Source organism: Ambystoma mexicanum, chromosome 1p (genome assembly GCF_040938575.1).
Source record: "Ambystoma mexicanum isolate Mex_15411 chromosome 1p, UKY_AmexF1_1, whole genome shotgun sequence".
NCBI lineage: Eukaryota > Metazoa > Chordata > Amphibia > Caudata > Ambystomatidae > Ambystoma > Ambystoma mexicanum.
The window spans coordinates 183,474,109-183,493,229 of record NC_090921.1 but is presented as its reverse complement, the minus strand read 5'-3'; the positions used below and the strand labels follow the sequence as shown (position 1 = coordinate 183,493,229).

At 48.3% G+C, this 19,121-nt stretch overlaps 1 protein-coding gene across 1 annotated transcript in view; it reads left to right on the top strand.

Moving 5' to 3' along the window:
• Positions 1-19,121, top strand: part of DNAH2 (dynein axonemal heavy chain 2) — a 3,498,763-nt gene that overhangs the window by 1,984,866 nt on the left and 1,494,776 nt on the right. The window contains exon 43 of the mRNA XM_069646273.1: positions 11,609-11,726. Coding sequence (XP_069502374.1) covers positions 11,609-11,726 — 118 coding nt within the window. The remainder of the gene's footprint in view (positions 1-11,608; positions 11,727-19,121) is intronic.

Genomic DNA, 19,121 nt, shown 5'->3' with positions numbered 1-19,121 from the left:
CGGTGACGGGTCATAGTCGCACCGAGCGCTATTCGATGGCGGTATTGCATTTCCGCCATCGTTTTTCGATTTCCGCCAGGGTCGTAATGAGGGCCTATGAGGGATTGTCGAACCCTTCTTGCCAGCTGGCTGGAAGGAAAGAGCCCAGCAGGTGAGAAGAAGAAGTCCGAGCGGTCTTCTAAGTCCTGTGAGGGTGCTCCGGCGACGGGGGCCCAACAGCAGGCAAAGCACCGTGAGTCTGCGGGCACCGGGAGTGCCGAATGGTCGGGCTCCTCGGCTGCCAGGCAGGGCGCACCTTCACTGGCTCCATCAACCACGAGCCAACGCTCTGGCTTGGGGAAGAGAAAGTCTGAGAACCCGGCTAAGCTTCTGGAGAGGCCCCGGTCGATCTCGATGGAACCAGCCGTTGGGGAGCAAGGCGGTGACCCTCCCCCCAAGGTGAAGGCCTGAAGCGCACCGAAGGTGGTGAAGGCCTTGATTCACTCGGCTAAGGCCTCTACCGAGGTAGTCGCGACGGCCCTGGCAAAGCCTGTGGAGGCTACCCCAGTGGAGGCGACCTCGGGGCCCAGAGTTTCCCTGCCACCGCGGAGGGAATCCTCTTTTCAGCCCATCGGGAAGACCACCGTGAAGATCCCGGTGGAAAAAGAGGGGAGGGCGTGGCCGTTACGGACACAGACACAGCCTCTGAGGAGGCGTTGGTGAAAGTCGTGGAGGGTCTCAACAGGAAGTTTGGGGAGGCCCCGTCCCATGGGAAGAAACCCGACGAGGGGGATGCAGAAAGTGACGGTGGTGCTGACGAGGCTCCCGTGGAGGAGGAGCAACCAACGCGCCCGTCGCAACCTGAGCCACAAGACAATTGGGTGGCCATTTTGACAGTGATAAGGATGAGATTGCCCCTACCCCCAACGTACGACCCAGCGGAACCGGGCCCGTCGGGAAGCCCTCCTAACAAGAGGAGGAGAGTTCATCCACCCCCACCCTTCCAGCCCTCACGGCCTTCTTAGCTGTTGTCTCCTTCCCCCATCCCTGGGGATGACACAGGAACAGACACGGCCAGGACGGGGACGGATGACGACGGTGTTGACGATGGGACGGAACTCCCACCACTACCTCCTCGGGCCTCCCCGCCTGACGAAATCGGCTCCTTCCACGACATGATTGCCAGGGAAGTAGAGCTTTTCCAGCTCTGCCCTGAAGAACAAAAGAAGGAAGGATTCCTCTAACAACGGCGCAAGGCCAAAAGGAAGACGGTCCTCGCGGTGCCGTTGCTGGATGACATCTGGGACGAGGGACTTGTTCTTCTGAAAAATCCGTCCACAACACCTGCCAAGTGGGACCGGTACGAGAAGAAGTACCGGGTCCCCGAGGCCGCCCCCTTGTGCCTTAGGGCACAACCGACCCTGGATTCAGTCGTCTCGGCAGCCAAGAAAAAAGCAGGGGGGGCGTCGGCCTCAACTTCTACTTTCCCACCGGACGGCGAGGGAAAGAAACTGGACGCCATGGGACGACGAGTCATCTCGGCGGCGATGACGATTAAGGCGGCCACCGCCCTAGCTATTGTAGCCCGCTACGACAGGGAGTTGTGGTACAAGATCGCCCCCTTTTGGACTTCCGACCAGACGACAAGAGGGCAGAGGCCCTGGCGATCCTAGAGGAAGGTGAGGTGGCGTCGGACCACGCCATAACGGTAGCCACGGACATTGCCAACATCGGTTTCCGCCAGTTGGGCAACGGCGTTTGCCTTCGACGGCGGGGTTGGCTCAAGGCAACGGATTTCCGCCAAGACGTGCAAGCCAAGGTTTCGGACATGCCCTTTGACGGGAACAATCTGTTTGGAAAGACAGTGGATGAGTCACTGCAGGCCATCAAGACCGATACAGAGACGGCTCGGGCTTTGGGAGTTCTGCAGCAACGACGGCCGCCCATTCGGAACTCCGGAGGCAAGCAAGGTGCCTCCAAAGGATTCGGCGGCAACTCCTCGACATACCGTCAGGCGGCCCGCTCCTCGTCGCAGGAAGGGGACGAGGCAAGTCGGGTGGGTCTCGCCATCGTCGCCAGGGAGGCCAAGGCGGCAAGGCCGCTTCCAAGCAAGATTGAACCGGCCGTTGCGTCGGGCCCCCACCGGAGCACCCCAGTGGGAGGCCGGCTGACAAAGTTCGGCAGCACGTGGGAGTCCATCTCCACCGACCGATGGGTGCTGGATGCCCTGGCCCGCGGGCACACTCTCGAATTTCTAAATAAGTGTCCCTGCATTCCTCCCGTGGCCAGGAAGGAAAACCACTTCCCTCAACTGCTGTTAGAGGTAAGGGCGATGCTCAAGAAAGGAGCCATCGAGCTTGTCCCAAGGAAGCTGTTGGGTTCCAGAGTATACTCAAGATACTTCCTCGTCAGAAAGAAGACAGGAGGATGGCGTCCCATCCTGGACCTGCGTCGACTAAACAAATACATCAAGGCACAGAAGTTCCGGATGGTCACCCTCCAGCACGTGCTGGGCCAGCTGGAGGAAGGCGACTTCCTATCGTTGTTGGATTTGGAGGATGCATACTTTCACATCCCCATTCTAAAAGGTCACCGAAAGTTTCTCAGGTTTGTAGTCCAAGGACGGCACTACCAGTTCAAGGCCCTCCCATTCGGATTGAAGTCGCCACCCAGGGTATTCACCACGTGCCTAGCACTGGTGGCGGCGCGGCTGCGCCTGCAGGGGATTCATGGCTACCCCTACCTGGAAGACTGGCTCATCCAAGCAAGGACAAGGGAACTCGCCGTCGAACACACAGTGAAGACCGTCCGGCTGCTCACGGACCGGGATTCTCCATCAACTTCCCCAAATCCCACCTGGTCCCGTCGCAGGTCGCACTGTTTCTGGGAGCCAAGCTCGACACAGTAGCGCAATTGGCCTCGCCGTCGGAGGAAAGGACGAAGGCCATCCTGGGCAAGGTGCAACGTCTGCTGGCCACGGAATGATGTCCTCGTGCATCTATCTGGTGCACCTGTGCAGGCTTCAGATGCGTCTCCTACAGGAGTTCCTCGACGCCCGTTGGATGCAAGCGGCGGGCAGCTTCGAGGACAGGATCTCGCTCAACAAGGTCTTCCGCCAAGCAATCTGGTGGTGGGGCACCCGCGTGCCTCTTGCGGCGGGCATGGACTTTCAGACCCCAGCACACCAGGTAACGGTGACGACGGATGCCTCCCTGGAGGGGTGGAAGCGCACACTGGAGATCTTCACGCGAGAGGCCTTTGGCTCCCGTAGGAGAGGCCGCTCCACATCAACATACTGGAGCTCCGAGCAGTGTTCTGGGCCCTCAGGTCGTTCCTCCCGTCTCTCAAGGACAAGGTGGTAAGGATCTTCACCGACAATACCACCACAATGTTCTAAATCCAGAAGCAGGGAGGAACCAGATCCCCATCCCTATCAAATGAAGCACAGGATCAGTGGCATTGGGCCGTTGCCCAGGGGATGTTTCTGGTGCCTTTTCATCTAGCAGGGATAAAAACACCATCGCCGACTCACTCAGCAGGGAGCTACGCTCGTGCCACGAGTGGGAATTATGCCAAGATCAAGTGGATCTACTCTTCCAGCGATGGGGCAAACCCCAGATCGATCTGTTCGCGACGGCGTTGAACTCCAAGTGCGAAAGGTTCGCCAGCAGGTTTCCCCAGCCGAGGAGCATGGGCGATGCTTTCTCATTCCCCTGGGACGGCCTGTTCCTGTATGCGTTCCCTCCATTGCCGTTGCTGCTCCGACTCATCAACCAACTCAAGAGGTCCCGGTGCAGGATGATCCTCGTTGCACCGGCGTGGCCGAGACAGGTCTGGTTCCGGGACCTTCTGGACTTGTCATCGTCCCCACCAGTCAAACTGTCGACGGACACAGATCTTCTCTCCAGAGAGGGAGGCGCCATCCTTCATCACGACCCGTAGTCGCTGAACTTGCTGGCCTGGCTCCTGCAGCACTAGAGTTTGGAGGGTGCGATATCCCGGCAGACTGCAAGGAGGTTCTTGCAAAGGCCAGGGCGTCCTCAACTCTCAAGTGCTACGGACACAAGTGGAAGAGGTTCTCTGCCTGGTGCCATGCACAAAAGATTAACCCTCTAAGGATTACGGCCCCTCAGGTGCTACCGTACCTACTGTCGCTGGCCAAGGCGGGACTAGCGCATGCTTCCATCAAGATACACCTGGCAGCGATTTCCCGATACACCAGAACTACAGGACGGCCATCCCTGTGGTCTCATCGCCTGCTGAATTAATTTATGAAACGACTGTTCCGTTCGTTCCCAGCGGTGAAGGCTCCGGGCCCGGCGTGGGAGCTCAATCTGGTGCTGATCGGGCTCATGGGGCCGCCATTCGAGACTCTGCATTCGGAACTGTTGAGGTTTCTGTCGTGGAAGACCGCATTTCTTGTGGCCATCACCTCCGCACGACGAGTGGGAGAGATCCAGGCCCTATCCTGCAAGCCTCCATACTTGACTTTCCACGAGACAAGGGTGGTGCTGAGGACGCACCCCTCCTTTATGCCCATGGTGCCATCGGACTTCCACCTCAACGAGCTCTTGGTGTTACCAGTTTTCTTCGTGTCGCCTTTGTCGCAGGCCGGAGGACTTTGCACTCACTGGATGTAGCTAGAGTGCTGAAGTTCTACGTGGACCGCACAAAGAGTTTTTCGGAAGACGTCAGAGCTGTTTGTGAACTTTGGACCTGTGAACCAAGGGAAGACCCTCTCGAAGGCTTCCATTTCCAGATGGCTCTCTGGCTGCATCATGCACTGTCACCGGTTGGCACACCGACCGTTGTCCGGCCGTCCGAGAGCCCATTCGACCAGAGCGATCGCTGCTACCACGGCGTTCTTGTCTGGTGTGCCCCTGCTGGACATCTGCAGTGCTGCTACGTGGATGTCGACTCATACCTTCATGAGATTCTACTGCGTCGACTGGGATTCCAGGGAGGAGTCCAGAGGCGGCCAAGCAGTGCTGCGCAACCTGTTCGCCTGAAGGTGGCCCTGGTGAGGAGGTAAGAGTTGCTTAATGTTGAGTTTATGTGATGCTTAATATTGAGCCTTTGCCACCTCCCGTGGTTGTGCATGTGTGTACTGCTATCTATTCTTATATTCATGAGCATGTGAATCCATGCCAGACCCCATGCTGGAGAAGGAACAAGTTACTTACCTGTAACTGTTGTTTTCCAGCATGGGTCTGGCATGGATTCACATGCGAACCCTCCCTCCTATCCCTCTGCGGCTCTTCACTTGGTCATACTGCCACTTTACGTGCTACCAAATCTGAGGATGGCTGCCACGGGCGGGGCTTAGGGAGAGGGCAGTCATTGGCTGGGGGCAGTATGACCCAGAGACCAGTGATTGGTTACTGCTAAGAAAGACAGATCAGAAACGAAACTGATACTGATTTTTTCTTTACCGAGGATTCCCAGCCTGACAACGGGGAATATTCATGTGCATGTGAATCCATGACAGACCCATGCTGAAGAACAACAGTTAAAGTTAAGTAACTTGTTCCATCTCTTTCCCTACCACTACAGTGATGGAGTTCCTTCTGTCACTGACCTCAGCATGCCTTCGGGTTACCACAGTCAAAGGATATTTGGAGGTCTTGTCTGTGCTCAAAAGGCCCCTGGATCAAGGTTCTTTCTTCACTATTCCAGTCATGGCCCAATTCCTGAAGGGACGTCTCAATAAGTTTGCCCCAATCCCTTTTGTTGTACCAGATTAGGGTTCTAAATCTGGTTTTGACTTATTGGATGGCGGCCCTGTTCGAACCCATGCACTCTTGTTCCATAAGGCTGTTACGTCTTAAAACAGCCTTCTTGGTTGCAATCACGTCAGGGGAAACTGTAGCAAGGGGCGTAATAACATGCTATATATACGACATCCGGAGCCGACGATCGAGCACCCAGCAAGCCGGATCGACGGCCGGGTCAAGGTCCACTACGCCCTCTGTCGAAAAAAAAAATCCGGGCAGCAGAGCTGGATGAGGATATCTATCAAGATGAGGAATCTGCGGGAAAAGAATCCATAGAAAGATAATTATGGTAAGTAATTTCTCCATCTCTCTCGTAGAAATTGCTTTACTTGCTGCCTTGTACTCTTTAAAGTTCCATTTGCAACTGTATACAAGTATTAACTGAAGTCGCTGTTGAGCGTGTTAACTTTTTGCTCCTTTAGACTGTAGCGCGTCTTCAACTTCGGGCGCTGACAGCAGATGTTAATCTTCTTCGTAATAGGCGGATGCGTGGCTCATCACGTCTACGATAGTCCTTTTACTATGTTTACTGTGTGGCCCGTCGCACCAAGTGTAGTCCCTTTTCTATGTTCATGCTTGATCAGACAAATTCGGACTCACGCTTTCCTTTAATGCCTCCTCACGCCCACGCTCCTGCTGTAAGGTCCTAGCTTACCTAGCCTGTAGAGATTGGAGATACACCAACTAATCCCTTCAGGACTGTGCAGACTGAGGATTTAGCAATCAACTTCAGAATGAACACCCCAGAGGGGAAAGGGGAATTGGACAAAAAAATCACTTCAGCTCTACTATTGCCTGACAGACTCTCACTCTCTGTGGAGTTTCTCTCCTTAAGACTGACTGCTGTATCTAAAAGAAACACAAGCACACTTAGTGTCTGTCTTATCTCCATTTGAACATTTTAATTATACCCTTGCCTTCCCAGACTTAACTTTACCTGGTTGCCTTTGCTTCTAACTTGAAGGCTGTGTAAAAATATTCCACAATGTCTATTCAGAGGAAATGTTCTTGGGGACATTTGACTGTTGCTCTTTCAATTAGGGAATGTTTATTTCTTAAACTCTGTCTTGGCTGCTTACTATTGAATTTTTTTGCTTGAAAAATTAACTGTAACTTCAAATTCAAAATGTTACTTCCAATGTCTGTCTTACTTTTAATGTTGCTGCTTAGCACTTTCACATACTGTGTATCTTGAAATCCTTCTTTTGTTCACAATGCCTTTTTGACCTTTTATATAGCTCCATGAGTACAGTATACTTTTGAAGTTTGCCGCACATTGAATGCCTTTGTTTTATTACTGTGCTCCCGCGCTGAGTCAAATCCTTCTCACTGTGCTCCCTGCGATGCTGTCTCTGTAACACCGGGCAACCATGCTAAGTGCCATTTCCAAGGACGCAAAGCAAACCCTGATGATGACTTTGCATGCTCTCTCACGACTCTGGGTGCTTTCCTTTTAACCAGGCAGAGCGTGTCACACCTTCACTACTGATGCCTCCGAAAATGAAATATAAACTCTGCCTGGAATTTCTTTCACCATACGACGGAAGTGAAAGCTTCTTGCTCAAAGTTTTCTTTATAAATAAACACTGCTGAGTGTGGCACTAGTTCACAAGGAAATATTTATCTCACTGCTCAGTCTTCTCTTAAAATATAAACTACACAACAAAAGGCTGCTAATAAGTCTCTTTAATTCTGAAACACTTACCTTGATTCTTCCTTTGAAAAACACTCTTTTGACAGGAATCTTTTTAACTCCTTCAGGAACAACTGTTGCTGTGACCTTCCTTGTTAACTTCAGAGGATGAAAGGCAGTTTAGAGCCCCGTTGATGGTTCCAAATAGTCACAGGTAGCCCCATCCAATCACTGCTGAGTTAACTCCTCACCATCTTGTAATGGGATGACTCAGTTATACTGAAGCTAAAGTTAAGGAATATAACAAGGCCTACAAACTCCCACCCCAAACATCCACAGGCACCACAAAAAGGGCTCAATACACATTTCCCTGATGCACACTCCCCACCTTATCCACAGTCCTCTTAATTCTGGGCAGAGACCTGACATCCGTAAGCTCTAAATGCGCTGGGGTAGGTGCCTGATTAAAACGCCAGCACCCGTGCTCCTGAGATCTTCACAACGTGGTGGGTTGAAACTTTTGAAGCACACCTACCAGTATTCTTTCGTCTCAGAGGTAAGGTTGCGCACTTCCTTCACACCGCTCTCTTAGCACTGAGAGCTCGCTGCAGGACCACGATCAGCCCGCTTGCTGCAGCAGTTTACTTCACTTCACAAGACCCTTGAGTTACAATAAACGTAGACTATGAAACTGTTGACTCCATTCTCTGCTCTCATGCTGAAGAAACGTTTTAGGCCAAATACTAATATGTACAATCCTATTCATAAACCACAACATTGCCCATGGGCGTACACGCATCTTTGTGGAAATGGCATTCAGATTGCTGAAGGCACACTTCCAGTGCCTAGATCATACGGGAGGGGCCTTGATGTATGCACCAGAGAAGGTTGGCAAAATCGTACTTACCTGTGCCATGCTACACAACATTTGCTGTCACAGGCATGTGCCACTGCCCCTGATGCTGATGGACAGCCACTTGGGGATGTGAGTGATGGTTAAAATGTGGCCGAAGTCAGGGCGCATGCACACAGGGATGGGGTGAGGGAAGGGGGGGGTGAGGGACAGGATGTTGGCCAGACAGGCCCTGATTGACAATTATCTTTGATCTGGTACACATATCACTTGTAAAATAAAGAGCATTCAACTCAATCATGAATTTCCATGCTTTGTATGCATTATGAACAGGATTTTCTTTTTTTAACAATCCCCAATCCCCTTGTGAACTCCCCATCTCACACTCCCCCATCCCCCTGTGAAGTCACCATCTCACACTCCCCCCTGTATACTCCCCATTACACAATCGCCCCACCCCCCTGTAAACTCCCCATCACACAATCCCCCCATTTCCCTCAGAACACCCCAAAACAGTGCTAGTGAGTCCAAGGGCTCGGCACAACTGTGCTATGTCGATCCAGGATGTACGTGGGCACTTCCCATGGTCGGGTCCCTCGGGTGAATGGCGGGGGATATTGAGCAGGGAACGGCACCTGGGCAAAGCCTCCAGGGATCCCTCTGTGGGTGTTGTAGAGGCAGATGGTATTGCTCCTGAGACCTGCAGCTGCTGGCGGAGCAGATTGTTTGCCTCCCGCATCTGCTCTGCATGTACGGATTGGACCTGGCACAGCTCCCGTACCCTTTGACCGAAACCTGTCAGGGCCACTGTACAGCCTTCCACGACTCTACGGGTCAGCGCATTGTCACGTACGTGCCATGGACTTGGCTGTATTCGTATGGCATAGCTGATTGCCTTGATGTGATGAGTGTGCTCTGTCTACATGGCGTCAATTTGCCGCTGTTGGGCCTCCATCACATCCAGCCGCCCCATCACTGCAGCTCCTGTGATGATGGGTCTTTGAGGTGTGCTGGGGATCAGAGTGACAGATCTGCAGAGAGTGGAAGGGGGGCTGTTGGGGAACATGGTGCAACCTCTGATGGGACTTCTGCGGTTGGAGTGCCTATCCTCAGGGGAACCATAAGACGGTGTGTCCTCATCTGGCTCAGGTGTGTGGGCACGACGCACACATACCTGTGGAGTGTGTGCATCCACTGGTGCCTGCTCTGGGCTTCCCTGGGATGTGCCCATCTCATGTGTGACACTGAGGCTGGGTGACGACACCAGTGCAGTGTGTCATGCTGCTGTGGATGTGTGGGCCTCATTAGAGTCAGACCCACTGATGGCTCCCTCCAAATCCTGAGTGCCCATGGTGGCTTCCGGTGTTTAAGGCGCTGTCGCCCTGCAGCCTTGTGGACGCTGCACCCGTCTGGTTGGGCTATGGTGGGGTGAACTTGGATGTGTCCTGCGTCTTGTTTTTTCTTTTGGTGGGGTGGTGGTGCTGGTAGAAGCGCGTCGGGACATGCAGCTGGATGTTGTTGCCTCCTCCCAATCATCATCGGCCTGTGATGAGCGGTGTGTGCCTGTGGGTTACATAGGGTGTTGTATTAGTTGAGGGCAGCTTACATTTGTATAATGCTTATCATGCCTTACAGTGGGTTTGGACACAGTTTCTATCATGCTTGGCTATTGCATTTTAGTGAGTCACCAGGTTGTGATTGGTGGAACGTGGTACAGGGAAGGGACACTGCTTGGGCATGTTGGTGCGACATCTTCAGATGTCTGTTGAGGATGCATGGCTCCCATATTGCAGTGCTGGGGCAGGAGGGCTTTCATACACACCCACACATCATGTTGCTGTGCCATGGCCATGGATGTCTTTCCCCTTGGCCTTAGGTTGATACATTGTAGGTACTTAAGGTACAAGGGGGCGCCAGGGTATGGTGGTACGAAGGGCAAGTAATGGGTGGCTGCAGTGCCTCACACACATTGCATGCACATACATTCCCTCAGGGTCTGGAGGCATGGCCCTTACAGATTCATGCATTGTCAGGGGGGGTTCTCACCTGCAGCCTCCTGGGTACCCGTGCCAGCCTCCGCTCCTCCAACTCCCTCAATAGTGCCCATGTCGATCAGGGTTGTCATCTGCTCCTCCCAGGGGGTGAACTCCGGTGGTGGTGGTGCTGGCCCTCTTCCAGTCGCCATGCTCTCACATTGTGTTGGTTGAGTAGACCGCGGACCAACAAGTCATTCAGGCGCTTGCAGCAGTCCTCCCCATCCCTGGGCACACAGCCGACCGCAGACACCTTACGGCTCACTTGCCTCCAGATCTGTGCTCGGTTCTGAGCACTTTTCTTGCGCTGCTGTGGGCCAAACAGCTCTTCCTGATGGCCCAGAACCTCCTCTACCAGTATGGCAAGCTCCTGGTCTGTAAACTTCGGTTTTCTCACCCTATCCAGTGCTGACTTGCCCCATGTGCGTTCCTGAGACATTTTCCTCGGTTAACAGGAGTGGATGGCTTGTTGGGGCTGAGATTTTCGACGGATTGTGATTTCTAAAATGGCAGCCGCTTTATTTCCCATTCCGGCAGTGACATGTTTCTCGCGTGTTAATAGCACCGCCGCTCGGCGGTAGTGCAATGCGCGCTGCGTTTACGGGTTCTTGGCCACTTTTTCCGCCAAGCGCTATTTGCATTACCACCATGTCCCTGTGCGCATGCACACAGGCTCATGATCTGGCGTTGTTTCCGCCAAGCATCACAGCATTAGCGCAAATAGCGCTCGAAGGAAAATATGCAGAAATGCCGCCCAACTCGTGATGAGGCAGTAAGAGTATATTAATCGCCATGAAGGTCATTTATTGGTTTTTCCACATGGTGTTCTTCAGTATAAAAGCATAACTAACCGTAGTAAAAAATAGGAATGCTTCTGTAGTGTTCTTGAACTAAGTTGTCTACAGCACTAAAATGGAGATGCAGTTGTATCCTTTTATTTTGGGATTCCCAGAGTGCTAAGCTTTTGGTGATGTAGTAGATAATACTTGCCAGCAGGGTATTGAGTTTTTTGATCCTTCTTCCACACTTATTTTATGGCATCAAAAGTAGAAAAAGGCATCACTGGCAGCCACGCTAAGCATTAGTAACGGTCCACTGAAGCGGATTCCTGCTTTCTAAATATTTATGCTTATTTCCTATCTTTCTCTGGGAGTCTTCCTCCACCAACCCCTGCTGCAAGGCAATGATTAGTGGGATATTTCAGGTTGCCCGAACTCTCAAAGCCTGCTAATTGAGTAGCTGGAGAAACGTTTTTTTACAGCAGCTTGATACCTGGCTAATGGTCTCAATTGAGTTAATAAAACCTAATTATGTCATGCATTCTTTTATCTCACAGGAGTTTCCTCTGAACCCAAAGGCAGTGTCTTTGGGGGAGCTATACGGAGAATATGATCTGACTACCAACGAATGGACAGACGGGATCTTGTCCAGTCTTATGCGAGCCGCCTGTGCAGGTACTGTTTATGTTTGATTAGCCTGAGTTGCAGTCCCACATATGTTGCTGTTCCCCTTTCCTTATGGTACACTGTGGTCGACTGTGCTATATTATGCTATGGTGAGACACTTTAAGCAACCAGAAGATACATTTTCTCTATGCTGAGCACACTTTAAGTAAGATGCTTGTTGCTGCAGCATGCAATCTGGATTGGTGGAAGACAAGCTGGTTCAACTGGGAAGGTCAGCAGCGTATTCAGGAAGTGATTTTACCACAGAACAGTGAGGCATTTGAAAGTCAGGCAAGTTCGAATATTAGCCCTGCCTAAAGAGGGAGCCAGCAGAAGCTTCTCAGAATGGGAGAACTGGGATCAGAATTTTGTAGGCATGGCATTATGCAGATGAAGGGTTGTAGGCTTTTCAGACACTTCAACTGGTAATCAGGATGACTTGAGTAGAGAAAATTTGGTTTGTCCAATTTGGGATATATGATCAATCATACCATAGGCTAGTAGGTTCACAGAAGAGGTATCTGCAGAGCTGATGGTGCAAGACAAAGGCATCACCAATGAATTGGAAGTTAATTCCAAGACTGATATGAAGTTAGAACATTAGCTATTTGGACGTTTTGGCTAAAGAGATGAAGAAAGGTGGCATGGGGAGCTAGGTGGCGAAAATGACCCAGCTGAACCTATTATTTCTACTGCTGTAAATTCAAATCTGTACCGTTTCAACATTGATTTACTCTTTCCCATATTGCATCGGCTCATTGAAGTTGTTAGGGAGAATTCTCAGAAATGCGCTAAATTCCCTTCTGCCTTAGAGACCCCAGCTCTTTTGGTGGACTTTAGGACTTTTAATTATTATCCTGGAGACAGTGAGACCTTTTTCCCACTCTCTCATGTATTTTTATTTGATTTGAAGCCTGTGTTTCTTTGGTTTTTGGAGTCTGACAAACTCCATAGGCATCATCTTTTTACATTGTGAGACACAGCACCTTCAGTGAAGTGGCACAGAGAAGTCCTTTGGATTTCTTCCAAGGGGTAAATACCTTCTCTTGGATAACTACTGTTTCTAAGAATAGTAAAGTGAAATTGACTTTACTTACCTGTTTTACTTTGTAGATCCAGCACACACTATCTTACATAGAGTGTTGGAGGGGTTACTTAATATCCCCTTTGTCTACCTTTTCATGTAACAATTCTATGTTAGCCTTTCTACTATTAATGGCTGGTGGCAGTGGTTTGCTTTTTCCTACCATTGTGTGTTTTTTCTGCGGGCTGCATTCACAGCTGCAGTATAGCACCCATGGGTGCCCATTTTGTCCGAATGGCCCTGTCTTTTTTCACCATTTCTTGTTGGAACGGTCCTTCTTGAGATTTACTATACGCACCAAACCAGGTTTGGTCCCTTTGTTCGCTTTGTCTTTGGCAGGGTTTACTGCTGAAGCCCGCCTCTAGCTTCAGCGTGTCTGGCAGGGTTGGAAGCGAGAGAGGTTCCCGAATTTCCCTGTGCTTAGTCTCCTTGGTTACAGGAATGCACTCAAAGGTGAAACGCTGGCTGGCTGTCCTTGGAGGACAGCCACCTTGCTGTGTGAGTGACAGCTAGGCTGTGAATGAATGGAGACGACTTGCATAAAAGGCAAGGTCTTTTGCAAGGACGGGAGAGTCGACCACTGGACGAAGGAACCGAAGAAGAAACTGAAGAAGAAGCTTGCTGCACCCTCCAGGACTGTTGGTTTGCCCACTGAAGCCCTGCTGCAGTGCTGAGGCTCTGAATTTCTAATCAGAGAAGTTCGGAAAGGACGACTTCTCCCCTTGGGTTGGTGGGACCAATCAGCCCCAAGACGAACTCGACTGGAACCCCTCTCTCTCTGGTGGCTGTACTTCATTGCTGCTGTAGGAACCGAGTGCCAGGGGACAGGAACACCAGAATCAAGTGTATCGTCTTTAAGCTGGACCCGAGCTCCAGGAAGATCCTCCGGACTCCCTCGAAACAGGACTAACCAAGCCTGAGCCACCTCTACATAGTGCTGCACCCCAGAAGCAAGGAACGCCGCTAATCTGGAGTGTGCCCATTGCTGCAGCTGACCTTTGAATCGTAGTACAGGAGTCCCCAGGCATCCTCCCTCTTGTCCCCACGACTGAGGCCCAGGAACAATTGGATCTGCAGGAACTATACCAGGAACAAAAGCCAGCTGGAACCTATACCACGCCGCCAGGTATACAACAGCCTAGCAACACCCGGGCGGCACGTCTCTCCTTGGACATCACCGAAATCGAAACACTCATGACCAATCAGGAAAAAAGGCATGAAGTGTTTCACAACTTATCCAAAACAGCATACAGCCATGGCTAGACTACCTCAACACCATTAATGCCACCGATGAACTTTACTAACAATCTTATTCAACCACAAAAACCCATAAATAACCAACGTGAGAAAAGGGAATCGCAGAAAGAAGTGACGAAAGTACAGGAGGAAATTCTTGCATCCACATGCCAATGTAGTCCGTTGAGAGGACACCAACAAGAGACGATACCCACCACGATGCTAGATTTACAAAGCCTGCTGTTAGCAGTGTCATCACAAATGATGGTTCCCGTTATAAAATTGCAAGAAACAAGCGTCGCTGCGATTAAAACATCAAGCAACGTTTCTTGCTCTCATTCACTCAAAACAGATATATCTAGAAGCCTTTGTGAACACCATTTATAATCGACTTAATTAGAAGCAGAGGCAAGCTCGCAATGGCAATCAAGATTATTCGAGATTGCTAGAAATGTCTGTGAAGACAAAAAGCTCTTGACATCCGCAATCTTAGCAATGGCGGCAGTCACACACCTACCACGGGATGGAACAAACATCCCAAAAGACTCTGTATTACACCTCAAGCAATCAGATCTACAACAGCTTCCTTTAAATCATCTCCAAAGAACCGCAGATATTAACCGACATGAAAAAGATGAACTAGTTATTGACCTTATAAGAGAACAGAATGGGAGAAGACCCCATCCTGGAGTTAATCCGTCTGATGCTGCAATAGCAGGCTTTTTCAAACCCTCAAAAGAAAATGTCGAGAAGCAAGCGACTCAGTACCTAAATACTGACAAGATCGCTAAGATTGCCAAACCACCGAGAATAGTGTGAAGGCAGTGGAAACATTTGCAATATTCACGCAGAAGAACATGAAAAATACACAAAATCCTACTCCAAAAGGATCAAAGAGAACAAAGAAAATAACTAATGGATCGCAACAAGGCCAAGCAACAATGTAACACTCATTTATCTACTACATTAAGGTCCAAAACTATTACTCAACTGTCGCTGAACCAACATAATCACCCGCTGAGTGAACAAGTGCAAGTACAACCACTACATGATCATCAAATTCATGATTTGTTGTTGAATTGAACTACTCATATGGACCTTGACCAGACGACAAACATTGATCAAACGGATCTAGAGGATGACCTCTCACTCATTATATTAGATCAATATGAAGAAGGTCACACTGTCCAAATACAATCTATTGATCTTTCTTGTAAAGATATTTCTGAGAATGTTCTAGAGGTCACGGAATGGCAATTTTCCACAGTGGTCAATCTGACTTCAGATGATGATGAACCAACAATACAAAAAATAGGTGCCACTAGTCGGCGATACAGTCGGGAGAGCGAAGAACAAAATCATGATCCATGCGACATGGAATTGAAAATACCAATCTTCGTCGACCCAGTGGCACTTAGACGAGGGACCAGACTGAAAATAGAAAGATTGAAAAACATCAATGATAAACTTATCCTAAATAGAACCAACATTCTTCACCTGCAACACCCTGTGCCCGGCTAAAAGATGTAAAATCAGGAGACTTAAAACTAGTACAATTTATTCATGACCTAACTACAGATAAAGTCTGGATTGAATTCAATACCATTGATACTATGAGCAAAGTCCTAGACATGGCACCCCAACTGCGCCAACTAGGATTTGGATGTACCCCTGCGATAAACACCGAAGACGGGGGAAGCCCAAGAAACCGAAGACTGAAACAAGAAAAAGACTTAGGTTATATTAAGGAAGAAACACTGAAAAAACACACTGAGACTCCTAGGAATGTGTCCTACAGATCTTACAGAACCTCATCTAGAGGAAACAGAAGCATTTAATGCTCAAATTATACCAAACATTTTATTTGGAGGGACACACAAAGGCTAGAAACCTCACAAAATTCCACCAGAAAATGGCAAAGATAACCACTACTAAACCAACAAAACGACTACTTCTCATTATGCTCCTGGAATACAAGAGGCTTTTCCCACCTATACCATAATAACAGCAATGATATGTACAAAGTCCAACTTCTCTCCTTACAGGAAACCTGGATATCTGAGTTACCGGGATGCGATGGATTGCTGACACTTATGAACCCTGCAATACAGCGAATAAAAAGGCGCCCTTTTACTGGACAACTAAGCCTGATTAAGATTGAGACAAAGATGGAAGTTTTAGAAGCTTGGAATTTAAATCCTTGGGCTAAATTAACCATTTGTGAATACCCCACGTATAGGCAACACAAGCAGATCACTCATGGACTAGACCAAAAAAAGGAAATTCTCGGCATAATGAATTTATACTGGAATTCGCTCGCACTCAGTGATGAAATCTTCATCGATACTGTATTTACAGCAATTGATAATGCAATAAACACATTTCAAGACATTCAATTTATCATATGCGAAGATCTGAATATCCACCCTCTTAGTCGAAGTGGAGAACCAATACTGCATGACAATCTACCACCGACCACCGAGAGTCCAACGATGGAATAAAGAAATGAATATTAGAAATCTCTCTCTCATTAAATTACCTAGATATAATGCCCCAATATATAAACCAACTTGGTCTTGCGGTAAATCGAGTGGCATGTTGGATTACATTTATACATATATCATTAAAAAAAAAGCACAATTGACAACATCAAAACCAAACATAGTGATCATCACATTATGAGTTTAAAGTGGACATCTACATGTTCTAACAAGGAATAAATACTGCTTCCACAGATGGAGATCAACACTGGTATAAACAGAATGAGAATTACCGAAAAAGAATTAGGAAGACTCTTCCAGGTCGTCTCAAATACAACCCGTATAGGCATGGATAAAATAACTTACGAGTGGATGTTATGCCCATTCCAACAATAAACAACGACAAGGCACATTGTGATAAGAAATCATATCCATGCTTTCAACCCTAAAATCATGGAGAAAAAAAGGGAACTATGGAGAGAATTGAAAAGAATTGCCAAATTAAAAAGCCCTAATTCTCATCAATTTATGAAAAAGGCAAATCAACGCAACTGAAACTGGATAAAACAAATTAAGATGAGGATGATGCAAAATGATGCACAGAATATGCTGAAAACACTGAAATCAAATAACACAAGAGATCTATGGAATCTCTTGAATCATCAAACTAAACGAAAGGAACAAATGATCCATGAAGTGCAAGAATCAAGAGACATGGGCTTCTATATGTCAAGAACTCTTCATTGTTATCGAAGAGCCTAAACAGATACCCTTAACATGGAAGATGGCTGCACATTCCTATATATAAACAAGGTGATTGGAAAGCCCTGAGTAACTATCGGCCTATCGCCTTATTGGATCCGCTTGGTAAGATTTTCTCCACCATCCTACTGAAAAGCCTGACAGCCTGGATAAAAACCACAAAACGATTTGACATCAAACAGGTTTTGTGTAAAACACCAGCACGAACATCAACCTGATCATCTTGAACATGATAAAACAAGAATCAATCATGAACAAAAGTCCAGTATCCGCAGCCTTCATCGACCAGAATCTCGCCTTCGACTTGGTTACTCGTTCCAAATTGTGGGCCAAACTCTGAAGCTAGAAATGTCCATCTAAAATATTGAAGCCAAGAAAACGGCTATACTTCAACACTTCAATCAAAATCAGACTACTACAAGACGGAGTAGTTTCAGCCCCACTGGTCACAAATAATGGGCTAAAACAGGGATTTCCACTTGCTGCGACTCTTTTCAATCTATACACGTTGGATATACTAGGGGAACATCACTTTACAACTCTGGTTCCGTGTATGTTGTATGCTGACGATATACAATCTTGGACAAAACTCCTGTAAGCCTACAAATAAGTCTAACCAAGTTAGAAAAATACATGAATAACGACTTAGAAATGAATACAAATAAAACAAAAACCATGACCATGGCTAAGATACAGAATCAAAAAGTAAAAATCAATGCCTTTTTCATTGACAACAAGAAATTGGCACATGAAAAATCGATTAAATATCTGGGAATATGGCTCAGCCACTCTGAAGTTGAAAAGGACTGGGCGGACCAACTTAGATCAAAAGCCAGATCTCTGGCACGACAAGGCCTCTGTATCCACCGTAGATTTGGGAAATATTCGATGAATCTGGTCATTAACTTCTACAGACAGAAGGTTGCACCAATCCTTACTTATGGAAGTGAATCTATGATAAATCTAGATTAATCAATCTGGCAGGCACTGGAAGGCATTTTCTAGGGTAAAATGTTGGCATTGCCCGTGACATATCCAATGCCGCGAATTAGGCATGAAATACCTAAACAGTCACTTAAGTCCATCGTCATCTGGAAACATTTAGATCTTGACAGAAAGACACATAACAATGATTATATACCGGCAATCGTCATAGACATAATTCGATAGCTGACACTGCTTTAAAAATATGGAAACAAGCAGCAGAGATGAAATTACACCAATATGAATCAGCCTAGAAATGCTCATACGTCAGCCACAACAATCCAAAACGAGAATTTTGCAAATTGACTGGATAAATACGATCAAACTAAAAATGAAATATCAACTGAATATTGTTAGGGAGAATTCTCTCTTTAGGCTGAATTTCCTAACCTATTGAGCCCCCCAGCAGCTCTGCTGGATTTCTGGAGTTTGTTTGTTTCTCCTGCCAAGAGTGAGACTCTTTTTCTCCCACTCTTGGACATGATTTATGGTGTTCCTTTGACTGTTTAATGTGTTTTATGGGCTACGGGGTCCTTTACTCCATAGGGTCTCATGTGTTTTTACTATATGTGTTACACAGCACCCTCCGTGAAGTAACACAGGGGTGTCATAGTGACACCCCACCATAGACTCCATACCCTGGGACTGACTACTGTCTCCCAGGACGTGTAAAGTCACCATTGGCTTTACTAGTCCCAAATTATTAACAGAAACCAGTACAAACCATCATATTGTGGACGTACTGCTCGGGGCAATTCGATTACCCCGGGGTCTGTTAGTCGAGGGGGCACGTCTCCGTCCCCCCTGATCGAGTTTTGGCTGGTGGCAGTGGAAACTACTTTTTATATTCGACCGCAA